At 45.0% G+C, this 20,987-nt stretch overlaps 1 protein-coding gene across 1 annotated transcript; it reads left to right on the plus strand.

Moving 5' to 3' along the window:
- On the plus strand, window positions 1-20,914 carry LOC142279226 (uncharacterized). The gene is made up of 6 exons (XM_075332673.1): window positions 1-59; window positions 14,554-14,703; window positions 14,833-15,012; window positions 15,094-15,217; window positions 15,293-15,406; window positions 17,791-20,914. Exons 2-6 carry the CDS (start codon window positions 14,626-14,628, stop codon window positions 18,840-18,842), a joined length of 1,548 nt encoding a protein of 515 aa, XP_075188788.1. The 5' UTR covers window positions 1-59; window positions 14,554-14,625; the 3' UTR covers window positions 18,843-20,914.
- Window positions 20,915-20,987: the final 73 nt, after the last annotated feature.

Below are 20,987 nucleotides of genomic sequence, written 5' to 3' on the forward strand. Positions count from 1 at the left end.
TCACAGGTCCTGTAAGCACAGAGCAGCCATATATCTAGTGTGCGGCTCTGCAGGTGGAGGTAGGTGCAGGGTATTATATATCTAGTGTGCGGCTCTGCAGGTGGAGGTAGGTGCAGGGTATTATATATCTAGTGTGCGGCTCTGCAGGTGGAGGTAGGTGCAGGTTATTATATATCTAGTGTGCGGCTCTGCAGGTGGAGGTAGGTGCAGGGTATTATATATCTAGTGTGCGGCTCTGCAGGAGGAGGTAGGTGCAGGGTATTATATATCTAGTGTGCGGCTCTGCAGGTGGAGGTAGGTGCAGGGTATTATATATCTAGTGTGCGGCTCTGCAGGTGGAGGTAGGTGCAGGGTATTATATATCTAGTGTGCGGCTCTGCAGGTGGAGGTAGGTGCAGGGTATTATATATCTAGTGTGCGGCTCTGCAGGAGGAGGTAGGTGCAGGGTATTATATATCTAGTGTGCGGCTCTGCAGGTGGAGGTAGGTGCAGGGTATTATATATCTAGTGTGCGGCTCTGCAGGTGGAGGTAGGTGCAGGGTATTATATATCTAGTGTGCGGCTCTGCAGGAGGAGGTAGGTGCAGGTTATTATATATCTAGTGTGCGGCTCTGCAGGTGGAGGTAGGTGCAGGGTATTATATATCTAGTGTGCGGCTCTGCAGGTGGAGGTAGGTGCAGGGTATTATATATCTAGTGTGCGGCTCTGCAGGTGGAGGTAGGTGCAGGGTATTATATATCTAGTGTGCGGCTCTGCAGGTGGAGGTAGGTGCAGGGTGTTATATATCTAGTGTGCGGCTCTGCAGGTGGAGGTAGGTGCAGGTTATTATATATCTAGTGTGCGGCTCTGCAGGTGGAGGTAGGTGCAGGGTATTATATATCTAGTGTGCGACTCTGCAGGTGGAGGTAGGTGCAGGGTATTATATATCTAGTGTGCGGCTCTGCAGGAGGAGGTAGGTGCAGGGTATTATATATCTAGTGTGCGGCTCTGCAGGAGGAGGTAGGTGCAGGGTATTATATATCTAGTGTGCGGCTCTGCAGGTGGAGGTAGGTGCAGGGTATTATATATCTAGTGTGCGGCTCTGCAGGTGGAGGTAGGTGCAGGGTATTATATATCTAGTGTGCGGCTCTGCAGGTGGAGGTAGGTGCAGGGTATTATATATCTAGTGTGCGGCTCTGCAGGTGGAGGTAGGTGCAGGGTATTATATATCTAGTGTGCGGCTCTGCAGGTGGAGGTAGGTGCAGGGTATTATATATCTAGTGTGCGGCTCTGCAGGTGGAGGTAGGTGCAGGGTATTATATATCTAGTGTGCGGCTCTGCAGGTGGAGGTAGGTGCAGGGTATTATATATCTAGTGTGCGGCTCTGCAGGTGGAGGTAGGTGCAGGGTATTATATATCTAGTGTGCGGCTCTGCAGGTGGAGGTAGGTGCAGGGTATTATATATCTAGTGTGCGGCTCTGCAGGTGGAGGTAGGTGCAGGGTATTATATATCTAGTGTGCGGCTCTGCAGGTGGAGGTAGGTGCAGGGTATTATATATCTAGTGTGCGGCTCTGCAGGTGGAGGTAGGTGCAGGGTATTATATATCTAGTGTGCGGCTCTGCAGGTGGAGGTAGGTGCAGGGTATTATATATCTAGTGTGCGGCTCTGCAGGTGGAGGTAGGTGCAGGGTATTATATATCTAGTGTGCGGCTCTGCAGGTGGAGGTAGGTGCAGGGTATTATATATCTAGTGTGCGGCTCTGCAGGTGGAGGTAGGTGCAGGGTATTATATATCTAGTGTGCGGCTCTGCAGGTGGAGGTAGGTGCAGGGTATTATATATCTAGTGTGCGGCTCTGCAGGTGGAGGTAGGTGCAGGGTCTCTATTATTGTGGGATCATTTTCATATTGTTTTGTACATTCAGTTTAACCCCTTTACGACCGCCGTACGGAGTAAAACGTCAGTAGTGAAGGGCACTTCTTATATATTGCCGTATTATAATGGCAGTAAGGTAACAGTGTATACTGCCCCCCAGCGTCGGATAATCTCCGGGGTGTCAGCTAGCAGGGGTAGCGGAGACCCTGGAGATCACGATTCGGGCAGTTTTTCCGCTCCCCGGTCACGTGGTCACCGGTATACACAGGAGAATCGTGATCACATTGCAGAAAAAGGAAGGGTCGGTAAATAATGATTTATCTCCCCCCTGATCACATGTCACATGAGAGATAAATGTCCTCCCTCGCTCCCCAGTGTGGCAAAGTGTCCCCCACCCTCGGTCCTCCTCCTTGCCCTCATGATCACCTAACATGGCCACCACACGTGTTGCACGCCGGCTGCACGCGTCCTCCTCCACTGATTTCTGCCTCATCTGTCATGTCCCCGGACCCCTGACATATCAGATGAGGCAGTAAAGTCATCCCCGGGCCCCTCGGTACCTCTCTTGCAGCGTCGATCCCTCGCCACTCCTGCTTCTCCTTGTCATCAGAAGAAATGTCAGCCGCATGCGCAGAGCAGCTCTCAGCTGGCTCTGCACACAGTGACACTAAGTTTACTGCAGCTCACACTGCCGTGCTGTGGACCGTGGGAGTGTGAGTGCAGTATTCTCAGGTCACAGCAGCCACACTGCTCACATGGAGTTCCTGAACGCCCAGAAAATGGAGGATACATTCACTGAGTGTGCCCCCCATATTCTGGAATGAGGTTACTAGGAGGTCACTCTGTTGGCTTGGGGTAGTGTGAGTGCAGTATTCTCAAGTCACTACAGCCACACTCCTCACGTGGAGTGCCTGCTCTTCCAGAAAATGGTGGATACATTTCCTGAGCGTACCCCCATATTCTGGAAAGTACAGAATCGTCGTGGGTCCTTCAAAATGGATTGCAGCGGACCTGATTTTTTTCTTTTCAATAAATTGGTGAAAGAGGAAATGTATTGAGGAGTGCTTTTTCAAATATTTTTTTGTCATCTTCATTTTTTTTATTACTGACTGGGCTAGTGATGTCAGGTATCTAATAATGAGCCTACAACAAAACTGGGTGGTATCCAAACGGCACCAGTAATTCCATATTTGTAAATAAGTCAAATATACACTGTGTGCAGAATTATTAGGCAAATGAGTATTTTGATCACATGATGCTTTTTTATACATGTTGTCCTACTCCAAGCTGTATAGGCTGAGAGCCAACTACCAATTAAGTAAATCAGGTGATTGCATCTCTGTAATGAAAAGGGGTGCGGTGTAATGACATCAACACCCTATATAAGGTGTGCTTAATTATTAGGCATCCTTTGGAAAAATGGGTCAGAAGAGAGATTTGATGGTCTCCGAAAAGTCCAATATTGTGGGATGTCTTGCAGAGGGATGCAGCAGGCTTGAAATTGCCAAACTTTTGAAGCGTGATCACCGAACAATCAAGCGTTTCATGGCAATTAGCCAACAGGGTCGCAAGAAGCGTGTTGGGCAAAAAAGGCGCAAAATAATTGCCCACGAATTGAGGAAAATCAAGCGTGACGCTGCCAAGATGCCATTTGCCACCAGTTTGGCCATATTTCAGAGCTGCAACGTGACTGCAGTATCAAAAAGCACAAGGTGTGCCATACTCAGGGACATGGCCAAGGTAAGGAAGGCTGAAAAACCACCACCTTTGAAACATAAGATAAAACGTCAAGACTGGACCAAGAAATATCTTAAGACTGATTTTTCAAAGGTTTTATGGACTGATGAATTGAGAGTGACTCTTGATGGGCAGATGGATGGGCCAGAGGCTGGATCAGTAACGGGCAGAGAGCTCCACTCTGACTCAGACGCCAGCAAGGTGGAGGTGGGGTACTGGTATGGGCTGGTATCATCAGAACTTGTGGGACCTTTTCAGGTTGAGGATGGAGTGAAGCTCAACTCCCAGACCTACTGCCAGTTTCTGGAAGACAACCTCTTCAAGCAATGGTACAGGAAGAAATCGGTATCATTTAAGAAAAACATGATTTTCATGCAGTACAATGCTCCATCACATGCATCCAACTACTTCACAGCATGGCTGGCCAGTAAAGGTCTGAAAGATGAAAAAATAATGACATGGCCCCCTTGTTCACCTGATCTGAACCCTATAGAGAACCTGTGGTCCCTCATAAAATGTGAGATCTACATGGAGGGAAAACAGTGCACCTCTCAGAACAGTGTCTGGACGCTGTGGTGGCTGCTGCACGCAATGTTGAAACAGATCATGCAACTGACAGAATCTATGGATGGTCGGCTGTTAAGTGCCATCATAAAGAAAGGGGGCTATATTGGTCACTAATTTTTGGGGGTTTTGTTTTTGCATGTCAGAAATGTTTATTTCTAAATTTTGTGCAGTTATATTGGTTTACCTGGTGAAAATAAACAAGTGAGATGGGAATAGATTTGTCTTTTATTAAGTTGCCTAATAATTCTGCACAATAATAGTTACCTGCACAAACAGATATCCTCCTAAGGCTACTTTCACACATCCGTTTTTTGCTCTGTGGCACAATACGGCGTTCTGCAGAAAAACCGCAACCGTTTTTTTTACGCCGGTTGCGTTTTTTTTTTGCATAGACTTACATTAGTGCCGTATTGTGCCGCAGGGGCTTGCGTTCGGTCCGGTTTTTGCCGCATGCGGCAGATTTAGCCGATGCCGCGGCCGGATAGAACGTTCCCTGCAACGTTTTTTGCTCCGGCAAAAAAAAACCGCATCGCGCCGCATCCGGCCGCTGCGGCGCATTTTTCAATGCATACCTATGGAGGCTGGATGCGGCGCGATGCGGGAAAAAACGCATCCGGTCGCCGCATGCGGTTTTTTCCCCTGCGCATGCTCAGTAGCGTGCCGCAACCGGAAAAAAACGGACGGGGCCGCATGTAAAAACTTATGCAAAGGATGCGGTGTTTTCCCCGCATCCGTTGCATAGTTTTCACAGCCGGATTGAGCCGCACTGCTCAAACTGGATGTGTGAAAGTAGCCTAAGATAGCCAAATCTAAAAACCCCACTCCAACTTCCAAAAATATTAAGCTTTGACATTCATGAGTCTTTTTTGTTGATTGAGAACATAGTTGTTGATCAATAATAAAAAAAATCCTCTGAAATACAACTTGCCTAATAATTCTGCACACGGTGTATATGTGTACAATTGTGTGTTGGGGACTTTTTTTTTTGCCATGTTTATTATAATGAGATGCTGCAGTATTGTTAATTCCATCTGGGATTGCCTGCATCCTCTCCCTGTATTGTTGGCATTTTTTCTTCAGGAACTCAGCTTTCTCACTGCTTCAATATGTGCGTTTAATTTTGTTCATCGTAATTACATGCATAGATGAATGTTTGGTTTATTGGGTGCTATTGATTTAGATACAGGAGACAAGAATTACATCTGTTGTCTCGTCTCTATCTGTATAGGCTGGGTCTGTATCAATACATCATTTATTGTATACTGGGGAATTATCCTTGATGTTATATTGATTTTTGTGAGAAGATTCAGTTGTGTATAATCCATTGTCATGGAATGATTTTAAGTGTTTTTAACCCTGTACACACATGATTTTGATACAATAAAAATATAATCTTTTGCACATGTTAAATTCCAGCATATATTTGACTTATTTACCAATATGGAATTACTGTTTTTTTTCTAAATATTTATTTAGAAATAATTTAAAAAAACAGTGTGGGGTAAACTCCAAATTGCATCACCAGCCAAAGTGAAGCTGATAAGTGGGGTCTGCAGGCTGCAGCTGTCTGCTTTACTCTAGCTGGCTATCAAAAATGGGGGGGAACCCCACGTCGTTTTTTTAAGTTATTTATTTTTTGGCTAACTATAAGGCTAAACAATTTTCATGTTCGAGTGATTTTGGGGGTGTTCGAGCTCGAGCTCGAACTTGAGCTTTTTGCTAAAAGCTCGACAGTTCGAGTTACGTTCGAGAACGGTTCGATCACCAAAAGCGTGGCTTTTTACAGCTACAGTGTGCAGGGAGCCATCGCTGGCAGCCTGCGGTAAGCTGGTAACCAAGGTAAATATCGGGTATCCAAGCAAAGCGCTTTGCTTAGTAACCCGATGTTTACCCTGGCTACGTGTGCAAAAATCCCCGAAAGCCACACAGAATCACTTCCGCGTGACTTCCGTCGGCTGCCGCTGCAGTCTGTATCCGGCTCCAGCTCCAGCCCCGCGGCTGCCCATAGCTGCTGTCACTGCAGTGTCAGCATATGCCCGCACTGTACGGTGTCCGCGGCTGCTGTCACTGCAGTGTCATCATATGCCCGCACTGTACAGTGTCCGCGGCTGCTGTCACTGCAGTGTCAGCATATGCCCGCACTGTACGGTGTCCGCGGCTGCTGTCACTGCAGTGTCAGCATATGCCCGCACTGTACGGTGTCCACAGCTGCCCACACTGCAGTGACAGCAGCCGCGGGCATGACAAACGCTGCCGTCAGGAGGTTAGTGAAGTTCCTTACCTGCGGTAATGAAGTCCTGCCCTCCCGACGTCAGCGCTGTCACTGTCCTCCATGGCCGCCGCTTGTCACATCTCCTCTCGCTGCTGACCCGAGACTGTCACTAGCACTAGCAGTGACGTCACAGGCACCCGCGATACTTGGTTGTGAAGGCGGCGGTCATTGAACTCAGTGACAGCTCTGCTATCAGGAGTGCAGCGATCACCGCAGGTAATGTACATCGCTATCCTCCTGACAGCAGCACTTGTCATGCCCTGCAGTGACCTGGGCTGACCTACTGATGTTAGCTCAGGTCACTGTATTGCTCTCCCAGCCAATATGGAACATTCTGTTCTTCATTGACTGGGACATTGACTATGGTATGGATCGTCATCGGAACCCCTTGGATTACACCAGCCTAGATTTGTTTTTCTTTCTAATAAATTGGTGAAAGAGGGAATGTTTTGGGGAGTGTTTTTTAAAAAAAAAATGTGTTTGTCGTCTATTTTTTTTTTTTTTTATTACTGACCGGGTTGGTGATGTAGGGTATCTGATAGACGCCTGACATCACGAACCCCAGGGCTTGATGTCAGGTGACATTACACATCTGGTATTAACCCCATATATTACCCCGTTTGCCACCGCACCAGGGCAACGGGATAAGCTGGAGCGAAGCACAAGGATTGGTGCATCTAATGGATGCGCCACTTCTGGGGTGGCTGCGGCCTGCTATTTTTAGGCTGGGGAGAGTCCAATAACAATGGACCTCCCTAGTCTGAGAATATCAGACCCCAGCTGTCCGCTTTACCTTAGCTGGTGATCCAATTTTGGGGGGATCCCCACGTGTTGTTTTTTTTTAAATTTATTTAATTTAAAATAACAGCGTGGGGTGCCCTCAGTTTTGGATTACCAGCCAAGGTAAAGCTGCCAGTTGTGGTCTGCAGGCTGCAGCCGTCTGCTTTACCCTAGCTGGCTATCAAAAATAGAGGGAACCGCACGTCATTTTTTTTTTTTTAGCTTTTTTTTTTTGGCTAAATACAAGGCTAAGCTCCCCTTAGTGCCACATAAAAGGCACCAAAGGGTGCAAAATTACAAAATGCAGGAGAGTGGGACATTATGTGTCTTTCTGCCATTATAATGACATAAAAGACTGATATGAAGTGTGTGTACAAGCACAGGAAAATCACCAGAGCGCTCTACGCTGTGAAAAGCAGTAGAAAATGGCACTGGAGTGAACATGTGACCGCCTCATGTAAGTTGAAGCTATGGATCCTAGGTAAATTTATTATTTTCCCTCCTTCAGTTTTTTTGCAGTACGCAAAAAAACAGAAGGCACACGGATGACAAACGGATGACATACGGACCATATACGGAACTAAAACGGATGCCACACGGATGCATCTGTGAAAAAAACGGACCGTTTTTTGCGGACCACAAAAACGGATCGGTCGTGTGAATGTAGCCTTATTCTGATCTGCCGTTTATAAACAGCAGGCAGAAAAAAGTGAATAACGCCCCCCAGCATCAGAAAATCTCAGGGGTTTCAGGGGGTAGCTGAGACCCTGGAGATCATGATTCAGGCCGGTTTTTCCCGTACACCGATGATCACGTAAATGACAGCGCCTGTAAAAAATTATTTATCTCCCATCTGGCATGAACAAACATGTCAGATGAGAGATAAATCTCCTCCACGGTCCCCTCCGGTCCCCCGGTGTCGCCAAAGTGCCCCCCCTGACCCCCTCCCGGAAATCAAAGATGGCCGCGCGCACAGCAGCGCACCGGCCACATTCACCCTACTCCTCTGATTTCTGTCGCATGTGTCATGGCAAACTCCTCCCCAGGCCTTGCTAGGTCACCCCCTATAACACCACCGGTGTTCCCCGGTGTCCCACGGTACCTGTGCAGCGTTGATCCCCCACGGCCCCCTCCTTCACAATAGACGCCGCAGCTCAGCTTCCTGTGTTCAGACACAGTGAGTGCGGGAACCATGCATATGTAAGCAACTGCAATGCCCTGCTCATGAGGTAAGGAGCATAGTTGATCAGGAGAGCTATACTACATTTCCAAATTGGAGGTATTTGATTTTATAGTTGCCCTGCTGAACGACTACCAAACATGAGAGTCCATTATACGCCACAAGAAAACATATCTAAATAGCGAGCTCTGTTGTTTAGTATTCATTCAGCTGAATAACTGGACTTAAAGGGGTATTCCATCTCCAAGATCCTATCCCCAATATATAGTAGGTGGAATAGCAATAATATCAGCAAATACCAATATTTAGAAATGTAGAATAGTTCTCCTTATTAGGCATGCTCTTACCTCATGAGCAGGGCATTGCAGCTTTGTAGCAACAGTTACGACATGGACTCTGCTGCTGTGGACCCGGGGAGAGTGGGTGCAGATTCATTGCAACCACACTCCTCACATGGAGGGTCTGCACTCCTAGAAAATGGGGGATACGTTCCCTGAGCGTGTCCCCCCATATTCTAGACGGTCCAGAGTCGTCGTGGGACCCCCTTATTTTTTTTCCTTACAATAAATTGGTGAAAGAGGGAGTGTTTTGGGGAGTGTTTTTTCAAATACATTTTTATTTGTCTATTTTTTTTTGTTAGTACTGACAGTTTGTGATGTCGAGTATCTGATAGATGCCATGGCATCACAAACTGCTGGGCTTGATGTCAGGTGACCTTACAGCTGGTATCAACCCCATTTATTACCCCGTTTGCCACTGCACCAGGGCACGGGATGAGCTGGGGTGAAGCGCAGGATTGGCGCATCTAGTGGATGCGCCAATTCTGGGGTGCCTGCGGCCTGCTATTTTTAGGCTGTCAAGGACCAATAACTATGGACCTTCCCACCCTGAGAATACCAGACCACAGCTGTCCCGCTTTACCTTAGCTGGTGATCCAATATGGGGGGACCCTACATTTTTTTTGTAATATTATTTATAAAATAATTATAAAAAAAGAGCCTGGGGTGACCTCCACATTGGATCCCCAACCCACGGTAAAGCTGCCAGCTGTGTTTTTCAGGCTACAGCAGTCTGCTTTACCCTAGCTGGCTAGTCAAAAATGGGGGGACCCCACGTCATTTTTTTTTTTTAACTATTTTTTTACATAAAAAAAATTAATGGGCTTCCCTGTATTTTGATTGCCAGCCAAGGTAACGCCAGGCAGATGAGGGTGGCAACCCGTATCTGTCTGCTTTATCTGCGCTGAGAATCAGAAATACCGTGGAGCGCTACGGTATTTTTTTTAAAGATTTATTTTTACAGCACTGTGATGTCAGGCAATCAAAATACCGGCGATGCTCTTTTTTTTTTTTAGTTGTTTAAATAAATAATTAAAAAAAAAATATATGGGCTCCCTCTGCATTTTTTGTATTGCTAGCTAAGAGTAATCCAAGCAGCTACTAGCTGCTAACCCCCACTGCTTGGTGTTACCTTCACTGGCAATGGAAAATCCAGGGAAGCATTTTTTATTTTTTTTGTCAAAAAACTACAAAAAAAAATGACGTGAGCTTCACCATATTTTTTGTATGGTAGCCAGGTACAGCAGGCAGGTACTGCCCCAACCCCCAGCTGCCTATTTGTACCCCGGCTGGGAACTAAAAATATAGGAAGCCCTTTTTTAATTATTTCATGAATTTCATGAAATAATTAAAAAAAAAACGATGTGGGCTTCGTCCCATTTTTTGTCCAGCCAGGTACAGCTAGGCAGCTGGGGATTGGAATCCACAGCACAGGTTAGCCTGAGCTTTCTGGGCCCCTCTGCTGCGAATTGAAGTCTGCAGCCGCCCCAGAAAATGGCGCTTTCATAGAAGCGCCATCGTCTGGCGCTGTATCCAACTCTTCCAGCTGCCCTGGTGACGGGTGGCTTGCTGGGTAATAAGTTAATACTAGCTTTGTTTTACTAGCTAGTATTAAGCCAAAGATTCTTAATGTCAGGCAAGTTTGACCCGGCCATTAAGAATCTCCAATAAAGGGTTAAAAAAAAAAAAAGACACCACACAGAGAAAAAGTACTTTAATAGAAATAAATACACAGACACACTTAGAGACTCCATCTTTATTACTCTCCTGTCAGCCCTCCACGATCCATGGTCTTCTGTCTTCTTTCTGCTTCAACCCATGCAGCTCTGCTCCATCAGCAGCACTGCATGGGAGGAAGACGCTGCTGCTCCTTGTGCAGTCTAGTCACTTCGTGAGTGAGCAGAGGCTGCTGGCTGTAAGCGGTTACGTCACTGCTGACAGACAGGTTACCATATCAACGGTGCTCCAATCACGTGATTCCCGATGCCGCTATTTACCGGCTGTGACAACTAGTTCCTGCATGTGGCTGACTTTGTAAAGAGCGCCCACATGCAGGAACGGGGAGTCGACCATGTGCCAGAGCATTTTGCCGGTACATGGACATGCTCAAACGAGCACCGCGTACCGGAGAAATGCACTGACAGGACCTAGCATGACGTCATAGCCATGTGACCAGTCTGTAGCCAATGAGATAATAGACACGCGACTGGTCACATGCTATTTTGACGTCATGATAGGTCCTATCATCAGTGCTGGTTACCGGGAGAACGCAGCGATTATCGGAAGGAAAAGCGGCGGGAGACAGAGTGCAGGACGCGTCGCGGGGACCTGTAAGTGTTATGGCAATGTTTATTAACTGTATGTGTACATGTATAATGTGTTTTTATGTGTTTGTCTGCCATTGGTTTCAATGGGGCTCAAGAGGTTCGTTGAACGGTTCGCCAAACCGAACTCGAACGGAGCCTCCGTTCGACGAACCAACTGAACTCGAGTCTTCAGAGGCTTGCTCATCTCTACTAAACACCCTTTAGTGCCACATGAAAGTCACTAACTAAACGGTGCCAGCTTAGAATATGCAGGGGGGTGGGACACTCATCTATGTGTGTTTTACCTCTGTCTATCTATCTATCTATCCATCCATCCATCCATTCATACTAGCTTTTTAGGCTATGTGTCCATGATCAGTGTTTGCAGCGTTTTGGATGCAGAGTGTTTGGACTGCGTCCAGAACGCTGCATTGTGTAGCACAAGTGCAGTGGAAGGATTTTTGGAAATCTCCTGCCCACTGTGCTTCTTTTCTCTGTAGCATAAACTGACTTGTGGCGTGGTTTCCTGAGCCTCAGCATGTTAATTGTTTGCTGTGGAGATAAGAGTGTTCTCTGCAGTGACACTATAGCTATGGACCACAGCGCACTGAACCCGGATTGTGGGCACGGGCAGCTGCGTTCTTCCATGGACAACATTCATATCTCTGCAGGAGGGCTGGCACTGCGTCCTAGACACAGTGGCGCCGGATCGTGGGCACATAGTCTAAAAGTGAGAAATTTGCTGCTTCAGCAACATTTTTATGAACTACCTGTGGATTCAAAATGCTTACTATACTCCTGATTAAAATCCTTGAGGGGTCTAGTTTCCAAAGTGGGGTCACTTGTGGGAGGTTTCTGCTGTTTAGGTACCTTAGGGGCCCTGCAAATGCGACATGGTGAAAAAACAAAAAGCTAGCACTAAATGTGCACTACAGCACTAGAAAATTCCAACTGTACTTTTTATAAATTTGAGACTTTTGGCAAAAAATTGCAATTTCTTGAGCTACCCCGCCACGTCACGGCAAATCTCTATTGGGGCAGTCCTACGCTAAAATATTTTTATAAAATGTGCCAAACGGCCTCACATATGAAATAGCAGAACTGCTCTTAGCAGCACTCACCTGGTCTATTTCAATCCCGTACTCGTGACTGAGTCATGGCTGTGGGCGGGACAGGTCCAAGCAAATGCTGCATGAAGTAAATAGTCTGTGGACAAGGCCTGATGACTGAATGTGAACAGTCACCAACCGTCAAAATCTAGATAGGTGGGATATATATATATATTTTTTGGGGGGGGGGTTTTTACAGGTTTTTAGCAACAAAAATAAAACCAATATAATACACTGCAGTGTGGAGCTAAGATGTGAATACACTGAAAAGCACCAACAAAAATGGTAAAACGTGGCATCGAAGGGCGTTACGGAAAGGGTTAATGACTCCACACTGTATTGTGATTGTTTTACATTTGTTGTTAAAACGGAAAAAAAAAATACAAATAAGAAACCGACTTCAGCCCTGAATAAGAAACTGGACCAATAAGAAACCAACTTCAGCATCGAGTTTTTATTGCTGATATTGAGCGATACTGGTGAGAAAATAAGGGAAATGTCTGTTATTACCATATACCGTATTTTTCGGATTATAAGACACACTTTTCCTCTCAAAACTTTGGGAGAAAAATTAGGGGTGTTTCTTAAAATCTGAATATAGCATCTGTGTGGCCGGTGGTTGGCATCTTTGTGGCTTGCGGCGTGTATCTGTACGACCGCCATCCTTGTAGCAGGCAATGGCAGGCATCTGGGCAGCCAAGGATGGGGAGTACTTCAACTAATAGTGCTATTGGTGCCCAGAGTCGCCGCATGCACAGATGGAGATCTCAGCTCAAGCTGTCATTAGCGCAGGCGCCGCCATTTCTTTGAAGCCCCAGTGCAGAGAAGAGCAGAGCCCGATGCCCCAGGAAGAGCAGAACCCACAGTACCAGGATAGAGTAGTGCCACAGCCCGCAGTGAGTATCTGGGTCCTCCTCTGCACCACCCGCAGCATCGCCTACTCCAGCACTGCCCTTGCCTCCTGTGACCACCGCTGCCACACCCCTCCGGTAAAACACCACCGGGTTATAAAACGGACCCCATGTTTTTTTTCTTGTTTTTTTTCTCTAAATTTGGGGTGCGTCTTATAATCCGGTGCATATTAAAAAATGAAAAATACAGTATATACCCTAAAGTGACTAACAGCCGCTCAGCATTAGAACCTGCTGTCAGTTAGTACCGAGAGCACGTATACAACCACTGATCACTGTATACTGAGCAATAACTAAAACCTCATCGGGGCCATCCCTATGACTGAAAGCCGGACACTGTCATATTATATGTTTATTGTATGTTTATGACCACATGTAAATATTTCTTAGCTATTTTGTAACACTTATTATTTTGTATATATGGCTGTTTTCTTTACCTGATTGGAGCTAATAAGATTTGGATTGACAGTGGTATCTTCCTATAGTTCACACATTGGGGGGAGGGGGTTAGTTCTGTATTTAAATATTTGTTATTTTCATCTTACTTCCCTTATAACTGGGGCTGATATAATGACTCAGCAGTGATGACATATCCTCTGTGTATGTGGAGAAGGCACCATCAGTTTTTTCTACACTGTTTCCATGAAATCCTGAAAATAAGCCCTAGTAGGATTTTTGGGGCTTTTTTGAGTATAAAGCCCTTGTTCTGACCTCCCTACATGGGCCCTGAGGCGTGTGAAGCTTGACAGGGAGATAAACCTTTATCCACCATAGCTTAATAAGGAGACTGTTGCTTGAAGTCTGTTTTTATTACACATTGGTAAATGTGTTTGGTGAAACTAGGACCTGAACTTGACTTAAACTTCATTTGAAGTCATTAATTGGGCAGTTTGCATCTCCACCCACATGCAGCCATAAACAGTTCACGTCCATAGGAGAGTTGGTTAGTTTATTTTCTATTTTTTTTTGGGGGGGTGCACACTACTTCCGATCATGCTGTTGTTACCCCCAGTGCAAGCCGATAAACACTGCAAGCTGCTCGCACCGGGATGAGCACCGAGCGTACCCGAGCACGGCGATAATCGCGAGAGTGGTTTACATATGTAAAGCATCCACTCTGAGTTTGTACCGGACACTGAACTTCAGGTTCACTCATCTCTAGTGGTGAATAAAAATCACTTTTCTAGAAAAAATCAGTTTGTGTCGCCATTTTCTGACATCGGTAACATTATTCTTTATGCGTCGATGGAGTTGAGTGAGGACTTGTTTTTTCCTTGATGAGCCGACATTTTCATTAATACCATTCTAGGTGCAATATGGATAATTCATCACTTTTCATTGTATTTATATTGCTATAAAAATAATGTTCTACTTTTATCAGTCAGTTTTACTACTTATATAGCACATTTCATGTAGATATTTTTTTCCTACTCAAGTGATATCTCACCTCCCTTATTATCTGCAGTATGTTACATATGGGCTCATCTCCTTCCCATTCAGGTCCTTATAATTTCAGATCCTCTCAGTGGTTTTAATCTATATAAGAGAATTCTCCTGATTTCCCCGTGAAGGATGGATATGGACAGGGACAAGATGGCGGAGAGGATACTACACCTCACCCTAGAGATCCTCTTCCGGCTTACTGGAGAGGTGAGAGATTCTGATGACGTCACATTACATCATTCTTATCTATGGGAATAACAGATGGACAGAACTGGAGAGGTGAGGACTCTGGAAATGTCTGTAGTGAGATTTATTACTGTGTCTCTCCATAACCAGGATTACACAGTAGTGAAGAAGACCTCTAGTGAGCGCTGTCAGGCCCCTGTATCTGAGGGATGGGGAAGACCCCTGAGTCCAATCACGGGGCCTCCATCTCACCCCCCGATACATGAGGACATCAATGACCAGAAGATCCTAGAACTCACCTACAAGATGATTGAGCTGCTGACTGGAGAGGTGACACTGCTGGGAATGCTGGGACATTATACAGTAACGCTATGAAGGGATCGGGGGTGACGGTATCATTGTATGTGTCAGGTTCCTATAAGGTGTCAGGACGTCACCATCTATTTCTCCATGGAGGAGTGGGAGTATTTAGAAGGACACAAAGATCTGTACAAGGACGTCATGATGGAGGTTCCCCAGCCCCTCACATCACCAGGTAATAGACAGGAGTAAATACACACGGCCTATAATTATCTGTATTGAATTCAGTCCCTGTATGTGTCTCCTCCAGATCTATCCAGTAAGAGGACAACACCAGAGAGATGTCCCCATCCTCTTCTCCCACAGGACTGTAACCAAGAAGATCCCGATGTTCCTCAGGATGTGTTTCCTCCAGCTCTATCCTGTAAGAGATATCTACTCATGTACTTTCTGCACTTATTTTGTATTTACATTTTTAGACTTTGCTCTGTTTTTTTTCAGCTGTATTTTCTTTGCTTCTGATTCTTCTGCTGTTTGTTTCTAGTCCCTTCTCTATGTTGTTGTGAAGGCAACTCAAAGACCTGCAGAGGGTTCGTGAATACCCTATTTCCCTGAAAATAAGACCTACCCCAAAAATAAGCCCTAGTATGAATTTACGGGATTTGTGGAGAATACTTGAAAAATAAGCCCAACTCCAAAAATAAGCCCTAGTTACAGTCAGGGCCAGCTTTGGGAGCAATTTTTCAGGCACTCCACTGTCTTAGGAACCCCATCAGTGTTATTCTGGGACGTCTGATGACTTCAAACTCATGTGACATGATGTAACGAAAGGTCTACTAATTGCAGGAGTCTAAGGGGTACTTTGCACGTTGCGACATCGCTACTGCGATATCGTCGGGGTCAAATCGAAAGTGACGTACATCCGGCGCCGGTAACAACGTCGCAACGTGTAAAGCCTAGATGCGCCGATAAACGATCGCAAAAGCGTCTTAAATCGGTGATCTGTGTAGCGTCGGACATTTTCATAATGTCGCACCAATAAGAGATACGATGTTGTTTCTCGTTCCTGCGGCAGCACACATCGCTGTGTGTGAAGCCGCAGGAGCGAGGAACATCTCCTTACCTGCCTCCACCGGTTATGCGGAAAGAAGGAGGTGGGCGGGATGTTTACGTCCCGCTCATCTCCGCCCCTCCGCTTGTATTGGCCGCCTGCCGTGTGACGTCGCTGTGACGCCGCACGACCCGACCCCTTAGGAAAGAGGCGGGTCGCCGGCCAGAGCGACGTCGCAGGGCAGGTAAGTTCGTGTGAAGCTGCCGTAGCAATAATGTTCTCTACGGCAGCTATCACAAGATATCGCATGTGCGACGGGGGCGGGTACTATCGCGCTTGGCATCGCTAGCATCGGATAGCAATGTCGCAGTGTGCAAAGTACCCCTAAAGAACTGAAAAGAAGACAGGCTGGCATGCAGGACTGGCATTAAGGGAAAGGGAGAACAAAGTGGGCAATTTCACAGGACTCCCATTCTCCTAGGTGCCCCAGTGTTTATATGCCGATTATAGGACTGCTTAAAAACCTTTTCGACATCACGTCATGTGACCAAAGGTCTTAATTGCAGGAGTATGAAGGTGAAGAGGAGACAGGCTGGTGTGTGTGTTCACGCCAATTTTAATCAGCTTTGCCAAAATGAGCAAAGCTCAGCCAGAACAAGGGTGTGATGCCACGGTTTCTCTAATTCATACCAAACTGGGACATTCCTATGCCAAAAATCTCACTCCAGTCCCTGACGTAATTTTCCAGTGTACATCGCCACAATCGTTGTCCCGGACAACCCCGTAAATATCTGGTATCTGTCTGTAACTTTTATTTTCGAAAAAAAATCTCTGAAAATGTCTATGTTGTGGATCACTGTTGCAAGGAGATTTTTGCAGGTTTGCCAACTGTCATGGCGGTGTCAGGATCTATGGAAATTATAGCTTCTTATACATTGCATGTTAACTTCTCTGATGTCTGTGAGGAGCGCAGGGAGACACAGGCGTCGAACCACAGACTTAGGCAGGCTAACAAGAGTTATTCTCTGCGGGGCTGCTTGTTAATGTCTTTGATCACATGCTGTAGAGTAGAAAGTATCATTTGCTCCCCCTCCTGTATATGCTGGCTGGACTATTTCATTAATGCCAGCTATAGCTTACCTATACTGGTCTGGTCAAGTGTTGTGATCCAGACTTACGGGTGGTTGTTGTGCATTATTACTGTGAGCTGTTGTGGTGTTAACCCTTGTTGTCTTTTTATTGCTGCTTTCCTGCTGTTTCTTTTCTCCTTAGTCTTTCACTGTTTGTTTCTGTGAGTTTGCGATGTGTTTCATCTGTCTTAATCTGTGTTTCCCGTCTGTCTTATTCTGTTTCCATCATATTTCTGCCCCTTCCTTCCTCTGGGGATTACAGATTAGATCTCATCAGCAGAATAGTAAGGCACGAGACTCCAGCATCTCCATCTTCAGGGGTATTCCAGAGGTTAGGAATAGCTTAGGGTCCTCTAGCGTGAGGGACAGTATAGGAGCCCCCTGTCCCTCATTATCCTGCAGTCACATTGTGACAATCAGTCAGATTATTTACTGTAGCACATTCCAGAGAACTGGTGCTAGGAATGGGAGATCTGAATTAACGAAGAAGTAACAGATGTCAAAATTGGCCAACAGATTAAGAATACATTTTTTTCCTAATTTAATTTCTGATGTTATGGTTTAAAAAAATAAATGAACTTTCAAGATAATATGATTAAAAAATAATAACATTCTGATTATTTTTAGCACATGACTGTATTGGGAGTTCAGATGGATCTCTAATATCTTCAGAATTTATAACCAATAATGACAATATCACACATAATACATATGAAGAACATGATGTTGTCCAAAATTTACCTCCAGTCCTTCTTCGGAAAGCTCTGTCATCTGATCTTTTCAAACAAGACCAAAATTCCAATCATCAAAAAACTCTCACTGGGGAGAAGCCATATTCATGTTCAGAATATGGGAAATGTTTTATGCAGAAATCAAAACTTGTTGGGCATAAAAGATCTCACTCCGGGGAGAAGTCATTTTCATGTTCAGTGTGTGGGAAATGTTTTATTCAGAAATCAGATTTTGTTAGGCATCAGAAAATTCACACAGGGGAGAAGCCATTTTCATGTTCAGAGTGTGAAAAATGTTTTAGTCAGAAATCAAACCTTGTTACACATCAGAAAATTCACACACGGGAGAAGCCATTTTCATGTTCAGAGTGTGGGAAATGTTTTATTCGGAAATCAGAACTTGTTGGACATCAAAGATTTCACATCGGGGACAAGCCATTTTCATGTTCAGAGTGTGGAAAATGTTTTATTCAGAAATCAGACCTTGTTAGACATCACAAAATTCACACAGGGGAGAAGCCATTTTCATGTTCAGAGTGTGGGAAATGTTTTATTCAGAAAAAAGAACTTGTTTGGCATCAAAGATCTCACACAGGGGAGAAGCCATTTTCATGTTCAGAGTGTGGCAAATGTTTTATTCGGAAATCAGAACTTGTTAGACATCAGAAAATTCACACAGGGGAGAAGCCATTTTCATGTTCAGAGTGTGGGAAATGTTTTATTCAGAAATTAGAACTTGTTTGGCATCAAAGATCTCACACAGGGGAGAAGCCATTTTCATGTTCAGAGTGTGGGAAATGTTTTATTCGGAAATCAGAACTTGTTGAGCATCAAAAATTTCACACCGGGGACAAGCCATTTTCATGTTCAGAGTGTGGAAAATGTTTTATTCAGAAATCAGTCCTTGTTAGACATCACAAAATTCACACAGGGGAGAAGCCTGTGTGAAAAGGCTCCACCTTGAGTGGTTCTAACCACACAAGGGGTTTCACCAACAGTAGATATAAGAAGACTAGGTTTCAGCAGTTCAGTAGCATTCTACGGATCCTAGTGTGTCATCTCCAATACTAGTCAGTGTTAAAGACAATAGTTCACAAAACATTGACCAAGCGATCCCTCCTGTACGGACCACTAACTACCCCCCTACAGTCCATGAGAAACACTCATATCTTCCTCCTTCTATTGAGGTTAATAAAATACACATTTCTTCTTCTATTGCTCCTATCACTACTAATACAACGCTTATGGGGACAAATACTCTGTCCTCGGATGGTAATAAGGTTTTTCATACCAATACAGACAAATTGAACACTGATACAGAACAGGATTTGGCTATCATTCAGACGCGAATCGATAAATTGAGGAAAGAGATCTGTGGTTTCTTTGATGGCAGCTAATTCCAGCTCCTTTAAGGAGATTGGAATAGTTGACTCTGTATCTAAAGGCCCCGTTACACGCAATGACATATCTAACGATATGTTGTCGGGGTCACGGAATTCGTGACGCATATCTGGCGTCGTTAGCGACGTCGTTGCGCGTCACAGCTCCGAGCGAGTGTTAACGATCAAAAATACTCACCTTATCGTTGATCGTTCATTTCCAAAATCTCGTTGGTCGTTATGGGCGTAAGTTGTTCGTTGTTCCTGAGGCAGCACACATCGCTACGTGTGACACCCCGGGAACGACAAACAACAGCTTACCTGCGTCCTCCAGCAATGAGGTGGGCATGTCGTTAATGCGGCTGTTCTCCGCCCCTCCACTTCTATTGGTCGGCCACTGTGTGACGTCGCTATGACAGCGCACGAACTTCCACCTTAACGAAGAGGTTGTTCGCCGCCCACAGCAACGTCGCTAGGAAGGTAACTATGTGTGGGGCCTAGCGATATTGTGCGCCACGGGCAGCAATTTGCCCGTGACGCACAAACGACAGGGGCGGGTGCTTTCACGAGCGACAGCGCTAGCGATGTCGGTGCGTGTAAAGCCCCCTTAAGCCTCTGGCATCTGATAGAAATATTAACCCTCTAGTATCTAATATATGTAGCAATACTTCATTTGATTTGCTTGATCTCACCATTCATGATAATACAGAGGATTTTACTGCAATCCCTGGTTCATCCTCTACTCTACCTGATCATAATAAACTTATCACTATTGATAATTCCACTAATGCTGCAACATTGGTGCTTTTTTTACCCAAGGCCACCCCCGGTCAGAACAATGGGATAACCAATTATCTAACTCCCAAGTCGGTAAAAAAAAAAAAGCGTTACAGAGGGACCAGAGCTGGAGCCAAGACAAAGATAAAAATGGAAAAAAGTTCATCTGCTGGATGCTTAAATAAGACAAATAATATATTTCATCTTTCAGATTATACACCTACTGCTGAAATTTCTTTACTTAATAAGGGCCTTTCTTTTTGTCCCACTTTTAATAAAAAATAATTTGATTTATTTACCGATCTACAGACATTTATTAGAAAATTGACTCTGCAGAGACACTATACCATTATGGCGGGTAGGGCGACATCCAATAGTGCACTTTCAGGTGATTTAGTCACCGATCAATTCTTACACACTGACCTTAGAAGGACCTCTCATTTTTATCCTACGGAAAGTAAAGGACACAATTTACACACATTCTGTGAAATGGTGCTTCAGGATTTCAACCTGTTAAAAACCCGATGCGGAAATATTCCTTATAACTTATCCAGATCTGAAAAGAGGGCATTAAACTCTCAAAAAGGGAATAATGATATCATCAGACCAGTTGTAAAATAATGAGTTTATTAAAAATGATTATTTGAACTCATTAAATACAGGCCTTTAGCTTGTATGAATGTATAGACCCCTCATCCCTAAGACGTGTGTTTGTGAGTTTGAAGAATTTCTAGCCAAAACACCTGACATGATAAATCGCTAACTGGCTGACAGCCAGTGCTATTCTTCATCTGGTCTCTTAGCAACGGTCTGTGATTAGCCATGAACAGCTTATATACAGTTAGGTCCAGAAATATTTGGACAGTGACACAAGTTTTGTTATTTTAGCTGTTTACAAAAACATGTTCAGAAATACAATTATATATATAATATGGGC

This window comes from Anomaloglossus baeobatrachus, unplaced genomic scaffold (assembly GCF_048569485.1).
Source record: "Anomaloglossus baeobatrachus isolate aAnoBae1 unplaced genomic scaffold, aAnoBae1.hap1 Scaffold_428, whole genome shotgun sequence".
NCBI classification, from domain to species: Eukaryota; Metazoa; Chordata; class Amphibia; order Anura; family Aromobatidae; genus Anomaloglossus; species Anomaloglossus baeobatrachus.

Excerpts from the sequence above, each read along its gene's own strand:
- LOC142279226 (XM_075332673.1), top strand. The coding sequence starts at position 14,626 with ATGGATATGGACAGGGACAAGATGGCGGAGAGGATACTACACCTCACC. Across the intron at positions 15,013-15,093 it reads TTGAGCTGCTGACTGGAGAG|GTTCCTATAAGGTGTCAGGA; the intron begins GTGACACTGCTG and ends TGTATGTGTCAG. Across the intron at positions 15,407-17,790 it reads GTTTCCTCCAGCTCTATCCT|CACATGACTGTATTGGGAGT; the intron begins GTAAGAGATATC and ends GATTATTTTTAG.